Here is a 16,817-nt window from a genome sequence, read left to right as displayed (position 1 = left end):
AACATTTACAACAGAAATATTAAAGACATTAAAGGAAACAATTTTGAAAAACAAGCACTAAAAACAGTCATACTACATATTACAGAGGAGGAAGAGCTGGATGTCTTGAAACGCATAAAAGTGGATAAATCCCCAAGACCTGATCAGGTGTACCCTAGAACTCTGTGGGAAGCTAAAGAGGTGATTGTTAGGCCTCTTTGCTGAGATATTTGTATCATTGATAGTCACAGGTGAGGTGCCGGAAGATTGGGGGTTGACAAATGTGGTGCCACTGTTTAAGAAAGGTGGTAAGGACAAGCCAGGGAATTATAGACTGGTGAGCCTGACATTGGTGGTGGGCAATTGTTGGAGAGAATCCTGAGGAACGGGATGTACGTGTATTTGGAAAGGCAAATTCGGAATAGTCAGCATGACTTTGTGCATGGGAAATCATGTCTCACAAAGTTGATTGAGTTTTTTTGAAGTAACAAAGAGGATTGATGAGGGCAGAGCAATAGAAATGATCTATATGGACTTCAGTAAGGCATTCGACAAGGTTCCCCATGGGAGACTGGTTAGCACGGTTAGATCACATGGAATACTGGATATTTGGATATAGAACTGGCTCAAAAGTAGAAGACAGAGAGTGGTGGTGAAGGGTTGTTTGTCAGACTAGAGGCCTGTAACCAGTGGAGTGCCACAAGGATTGGTGCTGGGTCCACTACTTTTTGTTAGTAAGTTTGCAGATGACACCAAAATTGCAAGTGTAGTAGACAGTGAAGAAGTTTATCTCAGATTACAACAGGATCCTGATCAGATGGGCTAATGGGCTGAGGAATGGCAGATGGAGTTTTATTTAGATAAATGCGAGGGAAAGCAAATCTTTGCATGACTTATACACTTAATGGTGTTAAGGTCCTAGGGAGTACTGCTGAACAAAGTGACCTTGGAGTGCAAGTTCATAGCTCCTTGAAAGTGGAGTCGCAGGTAGATAGGGTAGTGAAGAAGGCATTTGGTATGCCTTTCTTTATTGGTCAGCGTATTGAGTACAGGAGTTAGGAGGTTATGTTGCAGCTGCACAGGACATTGGTTAGGCCACTTTTGGAATATTGTGTGCAATTCTGGTCTCCTTCCTAACAGAAAGATGTTGTGAAACTTGAGTGCGTTCAAAAAAGATTTACAATGATTTTGCCAGGGTTGGAGAATTTGAGCTATGGGGAGAGGTTGAAAAGGCTGGAGCTGTTTTCTCTGGTGGTTTGGAGGCTGAGGGGTGACCTTATAGAGATTTATAAAATCATGACGGGCATGGATAGGATAAATAGACAAAGTCTTTTCCCTAGAATGGGGGGAGTCCAGAACTAGAGGGCATAGGTTTAGGGTGAGAGGGGAAAGATATAATAGAGACCTAAGGGGCAACATTTTCATGCAGAGGGTGGTATGTGTATGGCATGAGCTGCCAGAGCAAGTGGTGGAGGCTGGTACAATTGCAACATTTAAAAGGCATTTGGACGGGTATATGAATAGGAGGGGTTTGGAGGGATATGGGCCGGGTGCTGGCAAGTGGGACTAGATTGGATTGGGATATCTGATCGGCATGGACGAGTTGAACCGAAGGGTCTGTTTTTGTGCTGCACATCTCTATGACAACATGAAAATCATCAATATATGACATAAAAACAGACACAACACATACTTATTTAACATGTTTATCCACATTCTGGAGACCTGAATACAATACCGCCATGGCAATTAGTGAAATTGAATTCAGTAATAAAAATCTGACAGTAAGAGTCTCGGGATTACCATGAAACATTTGTCGATCATCAGAAAAATGTAATAGGTTCATGAATGTTCTTTAGGAGGGAAATCTGTTGTCTTTACCTGGTCTGGCGAAAGTGTGACACCAGACCCACAGCAATGTAGCTGACAGTTAGGGCAAATAGGGATGGGCAATATATGCTGGCCTAGCCCAGTATTGCCTACATCCCATCAATGAATGATAATAATGTAACCCTTGTCTATCAGATGCAATGCATGCAATACATCATTTACATAGTGTCAACTTATTTACTGCTCTGCACTCTGCCATTGTGAAATGAGTCATCAACTGGTTCCACAAATCAACATATAGCCCAACATCAATACTTGCTAGCACAGTATAAAGCTGACCTGCACAGCTTTGTCCTTCCCTATTTTTATAATCATACAAACCACCTAAAATTCTGCATTTCCCTTACTCTGGCCTCTACTGCATCTCTTTTACCTTTGATATTGCCAACTGTGACTTGGGACCTTATTGTAACCATCAGTGTCACATGACATCTGTAAAAATTATAAATGTTTCCTTAGATCACCAGTGGAATGCCAAGGTCCCAGTTCAAGAATAACTGGAAGTGGTGATATGAAGGTCTTAAATACTAAATGGCACACTTCGGAGTCACTAATTGTTGGAAGATAGAAATAACACTATTGCGTGAGCTGATGTGCCCTATTACGATGACCAATGGCTACATCAGCTTGGCAGCATGTGTCAATGCCAAAAAAAACCCATAATATCACGTGGCAGTTTTTTGTGGATCACTTGAGGTCGAACCTGTCTCTGAAGGATTGGGGTTCACAGCAATCAGCAATGGTCTACCAAATGAAGATTATCCTCACCCCACCATGTAAATGGATTGTTTGGTACACGTCCTTCATCTTTCATGGCTAGAAGTATACCAGCAATTTTTGATAAGTAATCCAACAAATGGTAGCTTATCCATTCAGAAAAAACAAATTGATATGTTTTCACCGATTTTGTTTATTTAACATGTTTATGCATTTCTGGGTTTGAATTCCACTGAATTTGTTACTCTACATAAGTTCAAACAAACTAGTTAGCATTCAGTGATGTCATAACACGAAGACTGAGGAGTCCATGAAATACAAATAAATGTGCAGTCATCTGACAGAGTACATAAAACCAAATGTTAACCTGTCAGTTCTTTTTATTAATATTGTTTGACCCATTGTGTTTCTCAACATTTCTTGTTTCTGCTTCAAATAACTCTGTATAATTAGAGTTAATTACCCTTAAAACTTTAAAATGTAAATTATTTTAAAAGAAACAACATGCAGAATAGGGTGAGTTATGGGATACACAACTTCAAGGTTGATGTGACATTTATAAGCTGCTCAAGGTTTGTTCTGGTAGTTTATAGCATTTTCTTGGAAGTCTTAATTGTGTAACTGACTTGTAATTCACTCCTACCATCCATTATAAACAAGTTTTGAAAACTTTTGCATACTAAAAAAAACACATGTATCTTAGCTGTCATTGAATTGTCAGAGTTCAATAATATACTTCACAGTATGTGACTACTTTTTAAACAATAAAGTGGCAGCATGAATGGTTGACTGGAGCAATGATTACAGAAAATAGCAGTAAATGTCTCCCAAGAGAAAGATATTATAATCCAAGGACTATCTAACTATTTTAACTCTCCTATAAGCTTTTGTAGTGATATGTTCATAACATTTATTATAATTTCCCATAAAAGTTTTGTTTTTATGAACTTACTGAACAAAATTATGCTAATTTTAAACTGCCTTTGGTCTTCAAATAATTCACAAATTATATGAGTTTGATTTTGTGCTACTTCAGTAACTCACTTCTGTGTCTTACTTCATCTATAAGTACATTGGCCAAATAGTTTTAGCTTGCACACAGAAACCTTTGTTTGCTTGCTCCCACTAACGGCAGTAAAGACTGATGCACATGGGCATAGAACAGGAGGAGACCATTCAGCCTATTCTATTGATATTAGTGTATTCTATTATTCAATTAGATCATCAGTGACTTGTACTTCAACCCAAGCTCTAGCTTACAAGGTTTTTGAAATTCTTGAAGTAGAACTTGAGTTTAAGTTGCAAGTTGAAGTTGAGCTTTGAGAATAGTCTCATTATATTTAAGATTGAGTTCACTATTTAAGGGAGTCTAACCTCTGATCACTCTTTATAGAAGTGATCCTCCTGTGATCTTCATAGGAGATATGAGGGAAAATGTTTCACCCAAGGGGTGGTGGGAATCTGGAACTCACTGAGTGTAAGGGTAGTAGAGGTAGAAAGCCTCATAACACTTAAAAAATATTCAGATGTACCCTTGCGATGGTAAGGCTAGGAGCCAAAAGCTGAAAATGGATTTAATAGTTAGGCAGCTGTTTTTGACCAGCATGGACACAATTGGTCAAAGGGCCTTTTACTCTGCAATAGACTTCTATGACTCTTCACATAAATAATTACTTTTCACTTTCACTGCAGTTGTCAATCAATTTACTAGCCACAATTTCCGACACTCCAGAATCTAGTTCTTTTCAGTTAAACAGATATGAAATTTGGCTTGCTACACATAGCCTTTAAAGGATCAAAGAATCAAAGAGGATTTATGACACAAAAGTAAAAGGCCACTTGGCTGATCTTGCCTAAACAAACTGATAAATGAGCCAACCAGCCTAATTATACTGTCTAGCATTTGGTCCGTAGCCTTGTAGGTTCCAAAGCTTGAGGTGCGCATCCAGACATCTGTTAAAAGAGTTGAGGGTTTCTGTCTCTACTCTCCTTTCAGGCAATGTATTCCAGCCCCTGCAAATACCTGGATGAAAAGATCTAATTTTAAAATTTATTAATTCAAGGGACGTGGACATCACTGGCTGGAACTTCATTTATTACCTGTCCCTCATTGTCCTTGAATTGCCATTTTGAACTATTGTAGTCCACTTGGTGTAAGTAGATCCATAATGTCTTTACAGAGTGAAGCCAGGATTTTATCCCAGTGAACCTGAAGAATCGGCAATATATTTCCAAGGCAAGATTGAGAGTGGCTTGCAGGGAAACTTACAGGTGGTCATGTTGCCATATACCCAGAAGGATAAGGGCAATAGTCGTGGGTTTAAGAGATGTTGTCGAAGGAGTCTTGGTGAATTGCTATAGAATATCTTACAGATGGTACACACGGTTACTGTTGAGTGTTGGTAGTGGAACAATTGAACGCTTGTGGATGTGATATCAATCAAGTGCAATGCTTTGTCTTGAAGTAAAAGTGGGGGAACACTTTGGGTCTAGCGATCATAATTCTATTAGTTTCAAAATGGTTATGGAAAAGGATAAGCCTTCTATAAAAGTTAAAGATTTTAATTGGAGTAAGGCAAATTTTAATGGTATTAGACAAAAACTTTCACAAGTTGATTGGAGTAGACTCTTCCCAGGTAAAAGGACATTTGACACATTGAAGACCCTCAAGAGTGTGACAAACAGAGTTCAGAGGCATTTTGTTCCTGTTAGAATGAAGGGTAAGGTGAAGGAACAATGGATGAATAAAGATATTGAGGTTCTAGTCAAGAATAAATGAGAATCTTATTCTAGATAGAGACAACTTGGTTCGATTGATTCTTAATCAATATAAAGAGTGTTGGGGCATTCTTAAGAGAGAAATCAGGAAGACAAAGAGGGGATATGAGATAGCAATGGCAGATAAGGTTAAGGATAATCCAAAGAGATTGGAAGATCTGAAAATGGATAAGACCCCTGGGCTGGATGGGATTTATCCTCAGATTCTCTGGAAAGCCAGGGAGGAGATTGCAGAGCCTTTGGCTTCGAACTTTAGGTTATCATCGTCAACAGGAGTAGTGCCACAAGACTGGAGGATAGCAAATGTTGTTCCCTTGTTTAAGAAGGGGAGTCGGGACATGCCGGTAATTATAGGCCAGTGAGCTTTACTTCGGTTGTGGGTAAGGGTTGGAAAAGGTTATAAGAGATAGGATTTACAAGCATCTGGGAAGGAATAATTTGATTAGGGATACTCAACATGGTTTTGTGAAGGGTAGGTTTTGCCTCACTAATCTTATTAAGTTCTTTGAGAAGGTGACCAAACAGGTGGATGAGGGTAAAGCAGTTGATGTGGTGTATATGGACTTCAGAAAGGCATTTGATAAGGTTCCACACAGTAGGCTATTGCACAAAATACGGAGTTTCAGGATTGAGCTGTTTGGATCAGAAATTGGCAAGCTGAAAGAAGACAGAGGGTCGTGGTTGATGGGAAATGTTCATCCTGGAGCTCAATTACCAGTAGTGTGCCACAAGGATCTGTTTTGGGGACACTGCTGTTTGTCATTTTTATAAATGATCTGGATGTGGACGTAGAAGGATCGGTTAGTAAATTTATGGATGACACTAAGATAGGCAGAGTTGGGGATAGCGCCAAAGGATGTTGTAGGTTACAGAGGGACATAGATAAAATGCATAGCTGGGCTGAGAAGTGGCAAATAGTGTTTAATGCAGAAAAGTGTGAGGTAGTTCACTTCAGAAGAAATAACAGGAATGCAGAGTGGTGGGCTAATGGTAAAATTCTTGGCAGTGTAGATGAACAGAGAGATCTCGGTGTCCAGGCGCATAAATCCCTGGGAGTTGCCACCCAGGTTGATAGGGTTGTTAAGAGGCGTATGATGTGTTGGCGTTTATTGGTAGGAGGATTGAGTTTGAAGCCATGAGGTCACGCTTCAGCTGTACAAGACACTGGTAAGGCCGCACCTAAGATATTGCATATACAGTCCTGGTCAACACATTATAGGAAGGATGTGGAAGCTTTGGAAAGGGTTCAGAAGAGATTTACTAGGATGTTGGCTGGTATGGAAGGAAGGTCTTACGAGGAAAGGCTGAGGGAACTGAGGCTATTTTCGTTGGAGAGAGGAAGGTTGAGAGGTGACTTAATCACGATGTATAAGATAATCAGAGGGTTAGATAGGGTGGACAATGAGAGCCCTTTTCCTTGGATGGTGAAGGCTAACATGAGGGGACATAGCTTTAAATTGAGGGGTGATAGATTTAGGACAGATATTTGGGATAGTTTCTTTACTCAGAGAACAGTAGGGGCATTCTCTGCCTGCAACAGTAGTAGACTCGTCGACATTAAGAACATTTAAATGGGCATTGGACATACATAAGGATAATAATGGAACGGTGTAGATTACATGGGCATCTGATTATTTTCACAGGTTGGCGCAACATGGAGGACCAAAGGGCCTGTAGTGCACTATAATGTTCTATGTATTCTACAAATACATTAGGAGCAATAGAGTAACCAGAAAGTGGGCAGGGACTCTTAAAGATCAAAGAGATCATCTTTGTGATGAACCCCAGGAGATGAGAGAAATATTAAATGAATATTATGTGCCAGTTTTCACTGTGGAGAATGAAATGGAGTCTCGAGAGCACAGAGCAATACATTTTGATGTTTTAAAAACAGTTCACATCATAGCAGAGATGGTTCAGGAGGTCTTAGAGAATATAAAGTTGGATAAATCTCCGGGACCTGATCTAAGGTATCCCCGAACATTGTGGGATGTAAGGGAGGAAATTATGAGACCCCTTGAAGAAATATTTGCATCATCTATAACTACCGATGAAGTGCCTATGACTGGAGGGTGGCTAATATTGTACCTTAGTTTAAGGAAGGTTGTAAGGAGAAACTGGGGAACTATAGACCTGTGTGTCTGGCTTCAATTGCAGGTAAATTGTTGGAGGTGATTATAAAAGATAAGATTTATGGACATTAAGAGAAGCAAAAATTGATTTGGGATAGTCAGCATGGTTTTGTCTGAGGAAAATAATGTCTCACAAACTTAACTGAGTTTGTTGACAAAGTTACCAAAAAGGTTGATGATGGCAGAGCAGTAGACATTGTTTATTTTGATTTTAGTAAAGCTTTTGACAAGGTTCCACATAGTAGACTAATTAGTAAAGTTAGATCACATGGGATTCAGGGTGAACTTGCCAATTAGATACATAATTGGTTTAATGGTAGGAGATAGAGAGTAATGGTGGAGGGTTGCTTTGCGGACTGGAGGCCTGTGACCAGCAGTGTTCCACAGGGATTGGTTCTGGGTCCTAATTTTGTTTGTCATTTGAGAATATAGAAGGCATGGTTAGTAAGTTTGCAAATGACACCAAAGTTGTTGGCACAATAGACTGTGAAGAAGGTTTTCTAAGATTACAAAAGGATGTTGATCAAATGGCTTAATGGGCTGAGAAATGGCAGATGGGGTTCAATCTGGATAAATGCGAGGTATTGCATTTTGGTACAACAAATAAGGGTAGGGCTTAGATCAGAGCCTGTTGTAGAACAGAGGCCCCTGGGGTGTAGGTATATAATTCTTTAAGGTTTGTGTCACACACATAGACAGGGTTATTATAAATACTTTTGGCACACTTGCCTTCATTGCTCAGATCTTTGAGTCTAGGAGGTGAGACGTTATCTTGAGTTTGTACAGGACATTGGTGAGGCCTCTTCTGGAATACTGTGTCCAGTTCTGATCACCCTGTTACGGGAAGGATATTATCAAGCTGGAGAGGGTTCAGAAGAGTTTTACCAGGATGTTGCCAGGTATGGAAGGCTTGAGTTAGAAAGAAAGGCTGGATAAGCTGGGAGTTTTTTTTCCCACTGGAGCGTAGGAGGTTTAGAGGCGACCTGATAGAAGTTTATAAAACAATGAAAGGTATAGATCAAGTTGATGGTAGTTGTCTTTTCCATAAGATTGGGAATTTCAAGTCTAGGGGGCATATTTTTAAGGTGAGAGGAGAGAAATTTCAAAAAGACATAAGGGGTAAATTTATTTTACACAGTTGGTACCTCGCATGTGGAATGAACTTTCTGAGGAAGTGGTGGATGCGGGTACAATCACAATGCTTAAAAGACATTTGGATGGATACATGAAGAAGAAAGGTTTGGAGGTATATGGGCCAGGAGCAGGCAGGTAAGACTAGTTTAGTATGGGATTATGTTCGGCATGGACTGGTTGGACCAAAGGGTCTGTGCCGTATGACTCTATAACTCCATGAATGGTGTCAAGCTTTCTGAATTTTATTTGAGCTGCATTCATCTAAGCAACTGGAGAATATTCTATCACAATCCTGATTTGTTTTTGTAGATGGTGTACCATAGTTTAGGGAATCATAGTTACTCACTGCAGGATTCCTAGCCTCTGACCAGCTCTTCAGACACAGTGTTTATATGACTAGTCAAATTCAGTTTTTGGCTAACAATAATCCCCAGGATGCTGATAGTGGGGGTTTTGGCATTGCAATGCTATTGAATGTCATAAGGTAATAGTTAGATTGTCTCTTGCTGGAAATGTTCATTTCCTGCCATTGGTGTAGTATGAAATGTTGCTTGCAACATGTCAACCCAAATCTCGATATTGTCCAGGTGTTGCTGCATTTGGACATGGGCTGCTTCAATATCTGAGGAGCTCAAATGTTCATGAACACTGTGCAATCACCTACAAACATCTTCACTTCGACCTTATGATAAAGGGACGGTCATTAATGAAGCAGCTGGAAGTGGCTGTACATAGGATTCTACCCTTAGTTACTCCTACAGAGAGATTCTAGAGCTAAGATGCCTGAGTGGCAATTACCACAACTATCTGCCTTTCTGTTAGGTATGACTCTATCCAGTAGAGGGATTTTTCCCTGATTCTCACTGAGGGGCTTTGCTGGGTCCTTGATGCCACAATCAAATCAAATGTGACCTTGATGTGACGGCAGTCTCTCTCAAAACATCTTTAGTGTTCAACTGTTTGTTTATGTTTGAGCAAGGCTGTAATGAAGTCAGAAGCTCAGTAACCCTGATAGAATCCAAACTAAGCATCTGTGAGCAGACGGATACGGTGGCAATTGGCTGGGTTGGATTTGTCTCGCTTTTTTATGTACAGGAAATAGCTGGGCCATTTTCCAACTTGCCAGATAGATGGCAGCATTGTAACTATACTGGAATAGTTTGGCCAAGGGCATGGCAAGTTCTAGAGCACACTTCCTCAGTATTATTGCCAGAATGTTGTCAGGGCCCAAAGCCTTTGCAGCATTCAGTGTCTCTAGCCATTTCTTGATTATCACATGGTGTCAATCAAACTGGCTGCGTGTTTTCACTTGTACCACTTGGGACTTCTGGAGGAGGCTGAGGTGGATCATCCGCTCAGCACTCCTGGCTAAAGATTGTTAAAAAATCTTTAGCGCTGATGTGCTGCAATCTCTCACCACTGAGGATTGCAATTTTTGTGAAGCTTCCTTTTTTAGTGAGTTGACTATTTGTTCACTACTATTCCTAACTAAATGTGGTAGTACTGTAGAGCTTTGACCTCATCTGCTGGTTGTGGAATCACTTTTGTCCATCAGTTATTGCTTATGCTTACGCTGTTTGGCACACAAGCAGTCCTGTTTTGTAGCTTCATCACTTTTGATACCCTGTTTTTAGGAATATCTGGTGCCACTCCAGGCATGCACTCATGCACTTTTAATTGAACCAGCATTGATCTCCTCTGGCTTGAAGGTAATAGGAATATGACAGGAAATGAAGTTCAGGGATTGCGCTTTTTCTACTGCTGATGGCCCATAGTACCTCATGGATGCTCAGTCTTAAGTTGCGAGGTCTATTTGAAGTCTATCCTATTTGGCATGGTGATAGTGGCACTACAACATGACAGATGATACCTTTAACGCGAAGACGGGACTCTGTCTCCACAAGGACTGTGCGATGGACACTCCTTCTAATACTGTGATGGACAGATTCATCAGTGACAGGTAAACTGGTGATGTTGAGGTCAAGTATGTTTTTCCCTCTTGATTCTTCTCTCACCAACTGATGCAGAACCAGTCCAGCAGCTATATCCAGCAGAACTTGATGAACATTTTCAGCAATAGTGGTGCTGCTGAGTTACTCTTGGTGATGGGTATTTAAGTCCTCCATCCAGATTACATTACTCTCTGTGCTTCCTTCAAGCGTTGTTCAACATGGAGGAGCACTGCTTCACCAGCTAAGGGGAAGCATTCGATGATAATCAGCAGTTTTCCTTGCCCACGTTTGACCTGGTGCCATAAAACTTCATGGTGTCCTGAGTCAGTGTTGAGGGCTCCCAGGGCAACACCCTCCCAACTGTATATCACTGTGCCACCAACTCTGGGTGGTGGCACCTGGGTCTTATGATGGGATAGGGTTTTGCACGTAAAGCAGGATTCTGTAATTATGGCATTCCTGACTGTTGCTTGACTAGTCTGTGAGATAGCACTCCTAATTTTGGTACTAACCTCAGATGTTGGTAAAGAGGACTTTGTGGGGTCAACATGGCTGAGTTTGCTGCTATCGTTTCTATGCCTTAATCATTGTCAAGTTGTCCATCTGATTTCATTCCTTCTTTGAGATATGTTAGTGGTTAGAAATAACTGACAAAGGCCTGTTAGGCCATTTCAGAATGTAGTTGCAAGTCAACAACATTGCTATTGATCTAGAGGTATGTGTGGCCAGACATAAATCTTCACTACATCCTCTCCAGTGCAGCCATCTCCTTTATATAAGGTGACCAGAACTGCATACAAAGCTCAAGTTATGGCCAGACTAAACATTTGTAAAGTTCTAGAATAACCCCACTACCCGCCACCCTTCTATTCTATGCCTTGATTAATAAAAGACGTGAATGCCATGTGTTTTCTTATTGATATGTGTCCTGCCTTAACTTTGACTCTCCCAATTTACAATTCTCACAAAAAGAATCTCTTTACAGTTCTTGGAGTTAAGCAGAATTGTGTTCTGATACACACAACCTCTCAGAATTTAACAGGTTAAAATTCTTGTTCTCCCTATATTGTACTGAGCTTTTGACAAGCATTTTTAATTCAGTTTTTTTTGTATCTGGTTCACAAATAAATTATTTCTATTTGCAACTCTATAATGTATATGCTTTTTTGCCATATATTTCCACTCATTTCAAATAAAAAGTCGATAACTCAATCTTTGAATCTGAAAGTACTATCACATTTTCCCTGAAAATAGTTTTGCAGATCTTTCATATTTAACATGTTTATTGAGTTAATTAAAGGATTTTGTGGAGCAGCATTAATGCCCCTACTTCTGGGCCAGAAGGTCCAGATTGAAATCCCATTTGCCTTGGAGATGTGTCATAGCATATCCAAGCAGGTTCATTAAAATAACGACACCAATCTCTGTTTTTCATGTTGTACTGGAACTCAATGACCAATTTTCTCCTTTCTGGAGGTGTGAAGAGGGGTGGAGAGTGAAGCAAATAATTGGCAAATCAGCCCTTGAGTGACATTGGATACTTGACCACATAAGGGCCAAATGATCACTTAAGGGCCTCAGTTTAACATCTCAACTGGCTGTTTTCCCAGCAGGCAAGACACGTAGGTAGTTTCCCAACTCAGTAACTAGGGTGACTGGCCTGTTACTGAAGGATCTTGGATGCTCAGAGGTGGGTAATGAGATGACCTCTGAAAGCCACCCTCCTGCCCCTTTAATCTTCAACCCCCTGACACCCCTCTCCCCTTGACCACCACCACATAAGAAAAAGAAATAGACCTACCTTCTTGCCATTGGATCCCATGAAAATAGGCCTCAACCAACAGTCTTTTGGACCCAGAGGCTGCTGGCCTCTGACTGGCCAGCAGCTTCTGGCAATCTGGGATTCCACTATCGAGGTCTGTAATAGGATGAGAAGCTTGCTGGTCAGATTTTAACAATATGATCAGTGTCAATTTTGCAAGTTTTCTCAGAGACAGAGGTGACTAGTTATTGACATTGACATAACCAGCCCTACACAGCCTGAAAAAGGAAACTCCTGGTCCATGTTTACTTTTTGAGGGATGCCAAGCATTTTTGAGTAACAAATATATTGGACCAAATTCTTACATTCTGAATTGAGATGGGGTGAAGGTGGTCTTTTAACATGCCCACGGTAGAATAAGTCCTTCTCCATTCCCACATTAAATCTGCTTAATTGGATGTCCAACCTCCTGACACTCAGAATATCCTGCTTTCAGCATACTGTTGACAGAGATGGGTTCATGACCCAAAATTGAATCGACCTCCTGATTCTCACCTCCAAACAAAAATCCAACCCTGAAAATCTTAATTTTTTTTGGTAGTAAATACAACATTCATAGAGTTTGCCTGTTTTACATTATTTTCACCATTGCCACTTTTAGTTTTCCTTGTTTATTGCCAGTGGCCCTGTTTGACTTTTCTCGTGACCCTTATTATTTACTTTGAATTTCTATTATATACGTTTAATGATTCATTTGTTGTTGAATCAGCTTAGCTGCTCTTTATTGTAACAAGTTTGTTTATGCTACTTGTTTTTATAAGTCCTTACCTATTAGTCTCACTTTTTAGTTTTATCCTTGTTTCATCTTCTCTGCGAGAAGTACCTTGCCATTTTGAACAAAGGGTTTTGGAGCTGTGAGGTCTTCTTGTGATGCTTATTGGGTCTACATCTTCTTTAATCCTCTATAAGAAGTTAATAGTTCTTGGCATCTCTTTGCCTTAATGTATTAGGATTAGTAGTTTCAGATCACCTCGAGCTCTCTGAGGTCACAGCCACTCTGGTGACCGAAAGTTGAGTTTAACTTATTCTGGTAAGGCATTACTTAATGCATTGCATTAATTTCTGTCTGTTCTTATTTTACTGTGGTCAAGAGCCCATTTAATTTAAACAGGCTAATAAATAAAAGTGTACAAAGCAATTTCATGCTAACTTTTTATGTACTGCATTGCCAAAGGATATTTAACCCTTGGAAACAGTAAATAATTGATTTTCAGGGAGTCCAGCTGACATTACATAGGGAATGATTTGAAAACAACAATAATAGCATTTATTAACTTGATAATTAATTTCATTATTCTGGCATTTGTATATTATCTATATACACTATCTTCGCTTTTGGTTTATGATAGGAATTTTGTTTTAGACTTTAGACTGCTTGTTGAATAGGGTGAGAGAAGGTATAATGTCATTTTTAAAACAAATAGATTAAAAGGATTTATGGTTACTGTGTTACTCATTAATTTTAATGACATACAGCGTAACAGAAATAGCAAGCAAAAATGTTTCTATATTATTTGCTGCTTTCTTGTGATGCTGGATACATGATTCACTTGCAGTCACCTGAATCATTATGGTCTTCAGTTGAAGTGGGGTTAGAGAGAGAGATAACTATTTTGTATGTTTTAACTTTTGTACTGTTTTCTGTGTAATTTCCGATCTTCAATTTATCACAGTAATTACACTCTCCAACCAGTGGTGGCACTGACACCCCTCCACTGGAAGAAGGCTGCGCTACAGTGTGAACGGTTTGCATAAGCTGTAGTATTATAAATGTGGCCATTGCCATTTATTATGCAAAAATAAACTGACAGGAAATGCAGAGTTAGATTTTTGGTATGAAGGTGGATGTTCTGTCTCAGGAACTATTACCTTGAAATTCATGTAATATGACTCTGATAAAGTAAACCATTCCTTTTAAAAGATTTGACAGGACAGTCAACAGAACAGCTGCTTCCCTGGCAGCTGGCAATGGGTTCAAGTTCCATGGCTGCTTTGACTCCAGTCTGTCACTTTTGGGATTTACTCGCTTTACTTAATGAAACATCCGGCTGTGACAGAAGAGAGAATAACAGATAATTCAGCTCACCGCATGATATTTTTGTCTTTTGTTACACAAGTATAGAATGCTCCTAAACAGTGTTTCTGCAAAATTGCATTTGCACCATTTTGAGCATTGAACTGAGAAAGATTGTAGCAATCCCTACAAAGAAAAACAGACTATGAAATAGATGCCAGTATTAAATTTTTATTATTAAAAACTACTTTTAAATGTGAAATTTAATTCTTTTTAATATCTGAATACATGTTGTTCCAAAGTTTTACTTTGACTGGAAGAAACAGTTATACTATCTCTACTGCTTTCTAGTTAATCTGCATTTGTCTGGTTTCAATTGCTACTTTTTACTAGCACATACAATACTGCATAATGTGAATTCCAGGGTAACATTTGTAATGGTACTACTATCAATTGCTGTCTTCACTAAAAAATTAAAATTGCAAAATAGCTTTGACTGCACATGCACTATGAAATATTTCTTAACTATCATTATCCATGGCTTTAAAAATGAGAAACATTAAAAAATGTTATCAAATAAAGTTTCAAGGGTACATTTACTATGAGGCAATATGTTTCCAGTAATTAGAAAAGCCCAGGTCTTGTAGGCCATTGATGACATTCAGGAGAACTATGGAGCCAAGAGGATCACTCAAGTCCTTCATAATTTACTACACTGGTTTAAAATGAAATTTTAAATGTCACCATTATTGGTGGTGGAAATTGCTGAGGCCGCAGGTACTTCTATGGAAGCCATACAAGTCTTCTCAATTTCCCGTGGTTGGAGGGGGTTTGGAAAGTATTGAGTAGCTAAAACAGATTCAAGGCCCTTTGTGTGTGATAAAAATCTCAGTTGGGTACATTGATGCCTAGGCCACCTGTGCCAAAGTAATGGCCACATTGCACAGGCTGTTGTGGCTTACACGTCATAACCCCAGATCATATGCCTCAATCACCTATCGACATTCTGAGTTATTAATTCCAACATGTGTTTCAATAAAAGAGGACTGACATAGCTAAAAGTTAATGCGGAGTACATTCGGTGGCTGTCTGCAATGTCATACCTGAGTGTACTAAAGAAGTTTCAATCAGAGAAATGTACAACAAGCTGAACTGTAATAAAGAACAGTACAGCACAGGAACTGGCCTTTCAGCTCACCAAGGCTGCCCTGACACATGATGCCTTTCTAAACTAAAACCTTTTTCCTCTATGCAGCCTGTAGCCCTCTATTCCCTAATTCTTCATATATCTGTCAAGATGTCTCTTAAATTTAGTTATTGTATCCATCTCCACCACCTCCTCTGTTAGCGCATTCCAGGCATTTACCACCCTCTGTGTGAAACATTCACCTCTCATGTCCCCTTTAAACTTATCTCCTTTTACCTTAAATCTATGTCTCCTGGCAATTGACATTTCTAACCTGAGAAAAAGATTCCAGCTATCCTCTCTGCATGCCTCTCATAATTTTGTAAACTTCTATTAGGTTGACTCTCATCGTTTGACGACCAGGTTTGTACAATCTTTCCTCATAGCTAATATCCTCCACCTTGTAACATCCTGGTATTCCTTTTCTGTACCCTCCCTAAAGTTGCCACATCCTTCTAGTGGTGTGGTGTCCAGACCATACACAATATTCTGAATGTGGCCTGACTAAAGTTATACACTATTGCAATATGATTTGCCAATTTTTATAATCTACAGTCTGACTGATGAAGGTAAACATGCTGTATGCCTTCTTGACCACCGTATCCATTTGGGTTGCTACTTTCAGGAAACTGGAGACCTGTTTGCTTAGATCCCACTGTCTGTTTTGACTATTAAGCGTTCTGCCATTTACTGAATACTTTCCTCCTGCATTAGATGTCCCAAAATACATCACCTCGCATTTGTCCACATTAAACTTCATCTGCCATTTCTCTACCAAATCTCCAGCCTAACTATATCCTGCTGTATCTTTGGAAAATCCTCCTCACTATCCACAGCTCTCCAGTCTTTGTACCATCACAAACTTATTAATCAGCCCAGCTATATTCTCCTCTAAATTACTTTTATATAGTATAACAAATAGGGGTCTCAACATTGATCCCTGCAGAACACCAGTGGCCATAGATCTCCAGTTTGAAAAAACACCCTTTCGCAGCTACTTGTTAAAAATCACACAACACCAGGTTATAGTCCAACAGGTTTATTTAAAAGTACAAGTTTTCAGAGCACTGCTCCTGGTGTTGTGTGATTTTTAACTTTGTCCACCCCAGTCCAACACCAGCACCTCCACATCATGGCTTCTATGACTAAGCCAGTTCTGTATCCATCTTACCATCTCACTGTGGATCCCATATGACTTTACCTTCTGTATTAG

General features: G+C 39.7%; 1 protein-coding gene across 2 annotated transcripts in view; it reads right to left on the bottom strand.

The window, feature by feature from the left end:
* nol4lb (nucleolar protein 4-like b) overlaps positions 1–16,817 on the bottom strand; it is a 521,420-nt gene that overhangs the window by 82,176 nt on the left and 422,427 nt on the right. For both annotated transcript variants that reach the window (XM_087994840.1, XM_087994841.1), the window contains one exon: positions 12,384–12,500. In XM_087994840.1, the coding sequence (XP_087850966.1) occupies positions 12,384–12,500 (117 nt within the window). The remainder of the gene's footprint in view (positions 1–12,383; positions 12,501–16,817) is intronic.

The sequence above is a fragment of the Chiloscyllium plagiosum genome, unplaced genomic scaffold (assembly GCF_037043375.1).
Source record: "Chiloscyllium plagiosum isolate Xiang-an unplaced genomic scaffold, Cpla_swu_hap1 HiC_scaffold_15, whole genome shotgun sequence".
Classification (NCBI taxonomy): domain Eukaryota; kingdom Metazoa; phylum Chordata; class Chondrichthyes; order Orectolobiformes; family Hemiscylliidae; genus Chiloscyllium; species Chiloscyllium plagiosum.
Note: the sequence above shows the minus strand (reverse complement) of the source record. Positions and strands in the feature narration are given on the sequence as shown.